Here is a 9,870-nt window from a genome sequence, read left to right as displayed (position 1 = left end):
AATCAGCCACCAACATAATTAAAATATCATTACAAGAAGTTCGGCCGTTAGCAGCGATTTTTAGAATCCGCTGCTAAATAAAATCTGGCAGCGGTTAATACAACGAATTTGAAAGATACTACTAAAAACGTAATATTTTGCAACAATTTTTTTTAACCGCCGCAAAATGTCGACTAGACAAATATGTTTGATGAGCTTTTTGCAACGGTTTTCTCCTAACCGCTGCAATATATTTTTAACTTGAAATTTTTGTTTAAAAATTGTCTTGTTAAGTCTACTCGAGTTCTGCTAATTTTTTTTGAAAAACATATTTCAAACATGGTAAGTAAATGCATTAGATACAATTTGTATTTTGTATTACGTAAAAAATAATTCATGAATTAAAAAATATTTATGACATAATAATGTGCACAAATTTACGTTTGGGCTTTTCTCGTGTAGTATTAGCGCATTTTGATTTGTATTCAAGCATAAATTGAAAAAAATTAATAAGCCAAACTCTGAATTCATAAAGTAAAAACAAAGTTCAGTAGAACTTAACAATCAGAATTCTTGAAATAGACAAATTAAATAAGTATTGAGTCAAAATTTCTGTTCAACATCGTATTCGTCTGGCCAGAAAAATTCTATCATGAATCTACTGCAGTCACGGGATAAAGGATTTGATAAGTCATCTCCAAATCATGGCTTTTTGTTCATATCGAAACCCATTTTTTTAGCATATACGTCATCTTCTCTATGTTGGGTGTATAAAGTTTCATTATATTCTTTTGGAACCTTATTGAGCTCAACATGTCTGGAGGTGTCATATCCACCGGAGGAGATATCATCTAAATCATCTTCTGAATCAGTGTCTGCCTCATCTAGAGTGTCATCAACTATTTCGCCTGAATATTCAGCTGACACTGAAAATATGAACATACAAACAACAACTTAACTCTACTTAAAAGAAAATGATAACTCCCAGGTCATTAGCTAGTAATTAGAAAAAAATACGTTAAAATCGTAAGCACTCTTTATTCCTAAACAAAACAAAATTAACATTTACCATATCCTTCGTTGGTAGTTTGGATGGATTTCTTGGAAAGAAGTTCTGTAATAGAACGTTCTATATACTTTAGTTCCTCTTTTGAAGCAATATCCAACTCAACAACATGCGTGTTTCTAAATCGCGTCTGCATCATAATAAAATTAACCAGTTCAAAGTCTTTTTTGTAAATCATACTGTGTCTCTGTAATTCACTTTCTATGCTAGAAATTTATTTCTAACATTTAATTCTGTAAGTATGTATTTGGAGTTCTTACCAGCCACAAATATCACAAAAGCATACCCAAATTTTTCTTCATACATTGATCCACATGCATGAAGTTTCTACATATTTTAACATGAACGTATCAATTATTGTTGGTTATTTGTTTTAAGCTTATATCAACTTAAAATACTTACCATTTAAAAATATAATTTAACTCAAGTTTTTCACTATATGTCTAATGAACAGACATGTACATTAAAATATATATTGAAATATAAATACACATTAAATAAAATTTATATGTGCTTATTTATTTATTTATTTTTTAAAATTTGTCTACAAAACTAACCACTCTAACTTTTGCGGCAAACAATTTTGTTACATTATTTTTGTTAAGAAATTATTTTTTTAACCTACAATTAGCTAATAAAACCGTGGATGAGTACAGACTAAATTTTGGAAAAAAAAAATTAAGAATATCATTTTTTGAATAATGATAAAAAAGTTAATTTTGTAATCAATATTAATCAAAATTTTTAAATTATTTTATTTATCTAAAATTTTAAATAAAAACATATTACTAAGATAGTGGTGAGACAAATATTTCCATTAAAATTTAAAAATATCCTAAATAATACATAAAAATTATGTATAATTATCTTATTTATTTTGATCTCAATGTCCTGCATCTCTCATTTTGTTTCATCTTATGTTTATTTTGTTCTAATTGCAAAAAAAAATTTAGATTTATATTTGATTTTAGAATCTAAAAAATAAAAATTTATATTTAAAAAATAGTTAATGTTAAGTAACTAAAAAATTATTTTTTATATTTTCTCTTTTTCTTTTATTATTTATTTTGTCTTCTATTTTTTTTATTCTTAGATTAAATGATAAACTTACTTGATAATAAAAGAAATTATGAAACAAATAGAAAGCATATCTAATTATTAAAATAGTTGATAAAATTATTGACACTTAATTCAATTTTATTTGACAATTTTTATAAGAGTAAGAAAACATTGCATTTCATGTTAGTTCACAAAAACTTAAGGTGACGTGAGCATGATAGTAATCCGCACTCTCTCTCTCTCTCTCTCCCGAGTCCCAAGCTTTACACTCACACACTCATTTCTCTCTCCTATCTTCTTCCTCTTCTTCTCTCTCTCTCTCAGACAATACTCACTCACCGAACCCAAACAAAACAAAACAAACAAAACCAAACATTTTCCCTCTCTCTGACTACTCCCGACACTGTTTCAGAACCCGACAAAAGCAAGCTCTGTCTCTCTCTCTCTCTGGTGGCTCTGCATGTAATTCTCGTCAAAAGCGTTCCTCTTTGTGAAACCCCTTCCACTTTAAAACACTTCCATTTATTTTCTCACAAATGGAAAGCCAGAACAAGTGGGAATAATATTTCACAGTTTCCACTGTCACCCACACACCACAACCACAGAGCGCAGCCCTCAGAACCTGAACCCTTTTCCTCTCTCTCTCTCTCTCTTCAACAAGCTAAGACCTCACACACCCCAACGCCATCACTTCCCCACTTCAAAATTCTCTTCTTTTTCTATCTTCATCGTTTCCCATTCCCTCAATAATGGACAAGATCGTTGCTCTCTACAACCTTGAAGCTCGTGGCATAGTGTGAACCCAACTTCAAAAGCTAACTCCTTTGCTTTGCTCTCTCTCTCTCTCTCGTACGTCTTCCTCTTCCGGAGGATGGCCTGCCGGAAACTCATCGCCGGGAACTTGGATCCGCAGCGAAAGAGAAGTGGTGGATTGAGGACTAAACAGGCGGGAAGAGGATCATGCCGTGGTAGTTAGGACTTTTTTGCAACACTCACCGGAAAATGCATGCTCATCGGATTTGAAGGTTTCTACTATTTTCTGTTTCTTATCTTCTGTTGGTGCATGCTGCTGTTGTTGTTGTTCATCCTTTAAGGTCACAGGAAGAAAAAAAAAGGTCTTTTTTGTGTGGTTTTGAGAATACCCCGTTGGAAGAAAGATGGGGTTTTTGCTGAAAGAAGCTTTAAAGACTCTGTGCGGTCGGAATCAGTGGTCTTATGCTGTGTTCTGGAAGATCGGATGCAACAATTCAAAGTAAGTACCTGGTTGATTTTTGCAGAGAAATGAAAAGAACAAAAAAGAAGTGAAATCATTTTGCTTTATTTTGTTTGTTGTTTTTTGTGGTTTCTAAATCCATCAAAGCATGATTTTTTGGCTGCTACTTCGGTTTATGAGTAATTTTAAGAAAAGCTAATAGTGTTTTACACCCTTACTTTTACTTTCGAGTTTATGCTGCTGATTTGTGCGTGTGCCCTTTATTTCTTTTAATGATAAATTTGAGATTTTTGTTTTCTTTCTAAAACCTGGATAATGCAACCTGAGAGTAAATTATTTAGCTGATTCATTGAAAATTCTTTCGTTCAATATTCTCTAATCATATGGGTGGATCTCATAAGAAATTATGATAATATATTCCATTTTAGGGGTTGCCTTGATTCCTAGATATTATTGAGATGTTAGGCTCTCATTTTGTTGGTCATTACTCATTACATTTACTGCTTCTTTGTATTTGATTCTATTCTTATTCTGTTCACTTTTATACTCATTCTTACTATTTTGGAGCTTAGTGCTTTGATTGTTTCTGATTTGTCCTTGAGAATCTTAGTTAAAGAGAAAAGAAAATTGAAGTTTATTTGCCCTAGATTTTGCCAGAGGCGCACTACCTACTGTATTTGATCTGTTTGTGATTCTGAGAGCGAATCTGCAAAATAGCTTGCTTTGGTAATGAGCCAAAATATGATCTATCTTTGTCATCCTTGCAACTTATGATGCATCATTGCTTTTAACCTTATACATATAACTGAACATATGAAAGTATTTTAGTTACTTTATTTGAGTTAACTGATTGTAGTTTCATATGGCAGACTATTGATCTGGGAAGAATGTTATTATGAACCATTGCCATGTTCTTTCCCACAACCAAATTTTGGGAATGGAGAAGGAAGCTGGTTTTCTTCTGAGTCTCACTCGTCTCAGATGGGGATCCAAGAGGAGGACAGAGTTTGTTCTTTGATTAACAAAATGACAGTGAATAATTCAGTCAATATCGCAGGTGAAGGGTAGGTGCTTTCCTGTTCTCTCTATTTTTTGAATATTTATTGGGGATTCAGGATCCTAGGAGAAAATTTGTAGTGACTCATGTGCTTCATTTTGTTGTGAACTCAGAATAATTGGACGTGCTGCATTTACTGGCAACCATCAGTGGATTCTTTTCAACAATTTCAGTAGAGATGCATATCCACCTGAGGTAATTTGATCTTCTCTTGCTAAGAATGCTTGACTAGTTTTTGCTGTATATTGCAGATGTTGTGGTTCAGTTGAAGTTTTGTGAACAATATTTTTTAAGCTTGCACTCCTGTTTATGCTCTCTCAATTTAATTTAGTTTCTGGAAATTGTGTAATATGCATTATATAGGGCTGTAATTCATGAGTTTCGTTTTGATTTCTTATTTTGGTGCACTCTTCTTAGGTATATGCTGAGATGCATCACCAACTTTCAGCTGGAATGCAGGTTTGTGATCTTCTTTATGCTCCACATTTTTTTGTAGAGTTCATGTTGCTATATTATGATACCTTGTTTTCTTGTCTATGCAGACTGTTGCAGTGATTCCTGTGCTTCCCCATGGGGTTGTTCAACTTGGATCTTTCTTGCCAGTAAGTCCTTTTCTTATGTTTGTAGTTCTGAAGAGATATAATGTGATACAATATCCCCAAAATTATCATGCTAGGTCAGAGTATCTCACATTGTAATATAATATTTCGATCAAGAGTGAGTAGCCTCTGTTAGCTTACATGTGTATATGTCACATACTCAGCACAGGATTACATGAATATGATGGATTGCATAAATCTTGGATAGCCATTCTTGAAAGCTGCATGTTATGAGTTGAATAAGCTAGCAATGCCCTCTTATCTAGTGTGAATGCGCCATTGTAATTGTTTTTGATGCTTTACATTCTCTTTCGACGTTCTTCTGCAATTAATTCAGCAATATCTACTGCTACAGATAATGGAGAATATTGGGTTTGTAAATGATGTAAAGAGCTTGATCTTGCAACTTGGATGCATTCCCGGTGCCCTTCTATCGGAAGATTATTCAGGAAGTCCTTCCATTGGAAGAGCACTTGCTACTGGTGGCTTGCCTGTCTCTGTCAAACCACCTGCAATTCCCTCACATTGCATTCCATCAGTATCTAATGGTTCAAATGAGCAAAGTAACCCATCTCATGTTTCAAGGCCAACTGTTCAAACACTCTGTCCTATAAGGGGAGAAATGAATAACTTCCAAGGTTCAGTATTGACTCCCAAAACTAATAACCTGAGCCAGATATCAAATGGTTATTGCCAACCAAATGCTACTACATTGATTAAAACAAACTTTGCTGGCCAAAGTGAGAATAGGGTTGTGGAGGCTGAAGTGATACCCTCAAGCAGAGGTTCATGCCTACAGCAGCCTTCTGTTTCATATAATGCAAGATCTGCATTCAATGGCTTATCCAGTTTCGGTCAATCAGTTCCAAGCGATTGCAATCTAAAATATATGGAGCAACAAATGATGTCAGTCCTTGGGAATCAAGGTCACAGTAATCCTAGTATAAATGCATCAAGTACATTAAACATGTCTCTACTAAAGACAGATGGAGGCCATATACTTGGTCACAATCAAAGTTCTAGCAGTGCTTCATTACTTGCTGGAATACCAATACATGGTGGGGTGAGTAGTCTTTTGAGGACAAGTCTTGTTACTGATTCTGGTTTAAGAACTCCAGATGTGTCCGTTGGTGATTTATCCGGAGCACAAGGCGGTGGGTTTGGAGTTAAAAGTGATGGTTCAAGTGAAGCAGGTGGTTGTTCTCTGGCTAATTTTTTCAGTCATTCAGGTTCCTTTACTGTGCCTACGGAAGGTTCTGATCAGAAGCTTCTCTCTGTAGATGTGAAGGATGTTCATGACGCTTTACCTTCAAAGCCTGTGACTACCGGAGGTCAAAGCCCTGATTTTGTCCAAGATTGTGTTAATAAACATGTTACTGGTCGATCTATGGTGAAGAATGTTAAACAAGAACAAGTTTGTGCTCAACCGTCATCAGGTGATGATCTGTTTGATATTCTAGGAGCAGATTTCAAAAACCAACTTCTGAGTGGAAACTGGGATAAGTTGTTTGCTGTTGGATCTGAATCTAATACAGAAAATATGGATAAAAAGCCAACATGTATGAATATGCAGGGTATGAACTCTGATTATTACTCTGCAAGTGAAGCAATATCAGAGAGTGACATTTTTTCTGGGACAGGCACAGACCACCTCTTGGATGCTGTGGTTTCAAAGACCAAATCTGTCATGAAACAGAATTCTGATGACATGTCTTGCAGGACAACTTTGACAAGTAGTACCTGTTCAGTTCCCTCTCGTGCCTACAAGCCGGCTATGCCTGATCATATCCAGGGTGGGATGTTTGGTATTCCTAAGAGTGAGGGTAAAACAGGTGCTGTTGAAAATTCCATGAGGTCTGGATGTATTAAGGACGACGGTGGAAAGTGTTCCCAAACTTCTTCTATGTTTGGGTCCCAACTTAGTTCATGGGTTGAAAATAGTAGCAAGCTTAAGCTTGAAAATAGTGTTTCGACTGGATACTCCAAGCGACCTGATGAAGTTTGCAAATCGAATCGCAAAAGGCTTAAACCGGGAGAGAATCCTAGGCCTCGACCTAAGGATCGCCAAATGATTCAAGATCGTGTAAAAGAGTTACGGGAAATTGTGCCAAATGGAGCAAAGGTATTGACTTCTTTTTGCTCATATACTTGATTCCAGCATATCTCTTTTATAACTCTAATATTTTGGTTCATGAATGATTTTGTATGTAACAACACTGAATATTTTTCTCCTTGGTCTCTTGTGATGATTTAACAGTGTAGCATAGATGCACTTCTGGAACGTACCATCAAGCATATGCTTTTTTTGCAGAGTGTGACAAAGCATGCTGACAAGCTGAAACAAACTGGGGATTCAAAGGTAAGGGACAATGTTCACTATTGTACCAATCAAACCTTTTATTCAAATAGAATTTTTTGGTTTTGCATCATTTATGCTATAAAGGACTATCAAAAGAATATGTAGATGATAGCTTTTTCATTTGAAGAATAAGGGGAAACAACCCATGTTCTTTCTTTCTTGAATGTGCAGATTATCAGCAAGGAAGGTGGACTGCTTTTGAAAGACAACTTTGAGGGAGGGGCTACATGGGCATACGAGGTTGGCTCACAATCAATGGTTTGCCCTATTATAGTTGAGGATCTGAACCATCCTCGTCAGATGCTAGTGGAGGTATTTTGCAATGCTTTACCAAGTTCTTTTGCATATTCCTTTATCACCTCTCTCATCACTTTTCTTGGTTATTCCAATAGATGCTTTGCGAGGAACGAGGTTTCTTTCTGGAAATAGCTGATTTAATCAGAGGATTAGGCTTAACTATACTAAAGGGGGTAATGGAAGCAAGAAATGACAAAATCTGGGCTCGTTTCGCCGTTGAGGTAATGTTTTAAGAGTGTGTGCATGCTTTTCAATGCTCATATATGGTGCTAGTTAGTTAGTTAACTTGTCAAGTTTTGCAGGCGAATAGGGACATAACAAGGATGGAAATATTTATGTCGCTGGTTCGGCTTTTGGACCAAACGGTGAAGGGAAATGCGTCTTCATCGAATGCAGGTGACAAGAACATGATGGCATATCAATCTTTTCCGCAAGCTACCCAGATTCCGGCAACTGGTAGGCCTAGTAGTTTGCAATGAACCACCCACCAGGAGCTACGTATGGTTTCTTGGCATGGATGTGTTGAGAGCAAGTATGATATGCGCTATGCTTGCAATGACTAACATCAAATCCAATCCATTCCAATCCGATCCAAAGTTTTCTGGTGGTGTTAACTTCTAACTGTCCCGTATCTCATATCTGATAATGCTAAGTTAGTGAAGAGCACCTCAAAATTAATATGTACTCTCCCATATTGTAACTGTTTCCACATGTTCCCTCCAACATGTGATGCTATTAGTGAACTCTTAGGTGACTTGTGTTGTATCCTTTATTTTTAGTGTGGAGGGTGGTTCTGGTAGTGAGTAATTTGGTAGCAGTTTGGTGATAGATTCAAGATTTGATGTATAGATATTGTAGGATGTGTAAGGAAGGGGGTTAATGTGTACTTTATACTCTTGATTTTTCTAATTAGGGCCCTAAATTGGAAGTGTTATATCTAAATACATAAAAGCTTTATGTGTGGTTTGTAAATTATTGCTACAATTTTTTGTGACTTGCATAGATATCTGCATCTGCATTAGCCTCTCACTGCATTCTTGCTTCATAAGAGTCTAGGACCATTTTACAAATTTATCTATACCTATTATTATTTATTAATAATTAATAATTATAATGAGTATTGAATTTTCAATTTTTTTAACCACTTGCCGATTTCTCTAAACCAAATGGAAGAAAAGTTTGAGTTCTACAAATATAAAATACCCGTCAACCTTGGGTGTGTAAAATGTGTTATACTTGATTCTAGAAGAATAAGGGACCAAGTAAAGCATATAAATGTGCTGCAACCTGCAAGCTAAGAAAGTGTAACTGTCGTGTCTCCATAAAAGATAGGGAGCAAAGCTAACGTACTAACATTACAAGTGCTTCGGAGAGACATGGCAACTTTCGAGAGAGATCACTGTGTTCTGAATCGCGTTCTCTCTCGTATAATAATAGCAGTGATATTCTTGCTTTCTTTGAAAATCACAGCTTCGCCAACAACAGAAGCTCAAGCCCTTGTGAAATGGAAAAACAGCCTACTATACACTCCTTTACTCAATTCATGGTCCCCCTCCAACATTCACAACCTTTGTAGCAGTTGGGATGCCATTGTTTGTGACAAAACAACAAACAAAACTGTCTCACGGATATGCCTCTCTGGTCTCAATCTTAGTGGCACCCTTCATGGCTTGGATTTTGCTTCCCTACCAAACTTCACTCTCCTTGACCTCAATGATAATAGGTCCCTTAGTGTGGGAGTGGAGAAGGATTTGGTTTTTGTCTGTTATTAATTAATTTTTATACATAATAAATTATTTAATAAAATTTTGCTCGCTTTTAAAATTAAAAAAAGTTAATAATAAAATAAAATAAAACACTACTCAAGGTAAAATCAAAATAATAAATCTTACATGTAATTGAAATTACAAAATTTATATAGATTAATTTTTTACTTTCTAATTTTACAAATCTACTTATTTTAGATTTTTGTTTTGAAAATATTAAGAAATTAATTAATTATAATTGATGATGATAAATATTATTTTATTAGGTTAATCATTCAATTAGTTTTTAATTATGTTTGATAAGGTGATGTAGGTCAAAATTAAAATAAACAACAGTCCAAATGCAAGAAATCAAAATAATTGATAGTGGGTCTTTCTAACCAACGAAGTCCACAAAAAATAATGCAAAGAAAACAATTGGGCTGAATAAAAAGAAGCAAACACAAACCCAAATTGCTCACCCAAGCTGATCCCT

The 9,870-nt window shown here is 35.0% G+C and overlaps 1 protein-coding gene across 2 annotated transcripts; it reads left to right on the top strand.

The window, feature by feature from the left end:
- The first annotated feature begins 2,289 nt into the window (after window positions 1-2,289).
- Window positions 2,290-8,601, top strand: LOC112706954 (transcription factor LHW). Of its 2 annotated transcripts, XM_025758491.3 has the most exons (10): window positions 2,290-3,356; window positions 4,187-4,381; window positions 4,488-4,569; window positions 4,792-4,833; window positions 4,917-4,976; window positions 5,329-7,095; window positions 7,231-7,332; window positions 7,504-7,644; window positions 7,725-7,850; window positions 7,932-8,601. In XM_025758491.3, exons 1-10 carry the CDS (start codon window positions 3,262-3,264, stop codon window positions 8,106-8,108), a joined length of 2,787 nt encoding a protein of 928 aa, XP_025614276.1. In that variant the 5' UTR covers window positions 2,290-3,261; the 3' UTR covers window positions 8,109-8,601. The 2 variants fall into 2 exon arrangements, with proteins under 2 accessions (XP_025614276.1, XP_072057152.1); XM_072201051.1 differs by lacking the exon at window positions 4,917-4,976 and having other exon boundaries at window positions 2,339-3,356; window positions 4,792-4,866; window positions 5,311-7,095.
- Window positions 8,602-9,870: the final 1,269 nt, after the last annotated feature.

This window comes from Arachis hypogaea, chromosome 8, assembly GCF_003086295.3.
Source record: "Arachis hypogaea cultivar Tifrunner chromosome 8, arahy.Tifrunner.gnm2.J5K5, whole genome shotgun sequence".
NCBI classification, from domain to species: domain Eukaryota; kingdom Viridiplantae; phylum Streptophyta; class Magnoliopsida; order Fabales; family Fabaceae; genus Arachis; species Arachis hypogaea.
The sequence above is the reverse complement of the archived record's forward strand: the minus strand, read 5'-3'. Positions and strand labels throughout refer to the sequence as shown.

Excerpts from the sequence above, each read along its gene's own strand:
- LOC112706954 (XM_025758491.3), top strand. The coding sequence starts at position 3,262 with ATGGGGTTTTTGCTGAAAGAAGCTTTAAAGACTCTGTGCGGTCGGAAT. Across the intron at positions 4,382-4,487 it reads GTCAATATCGCAGGTGAAGG|AATAATTGGACGTGCTGCAT; the intron begins GTAGGTGCTTTC and ends TTGTGAACTCAG. Across the intron at positions 7,333-7,503 it reads AACAAACTGGGGATTCAAAG|ATTATCAGCAAGGAAGGTGG; the intron begins GTAAGGGACAAT and ends TTGAATGTGCAG.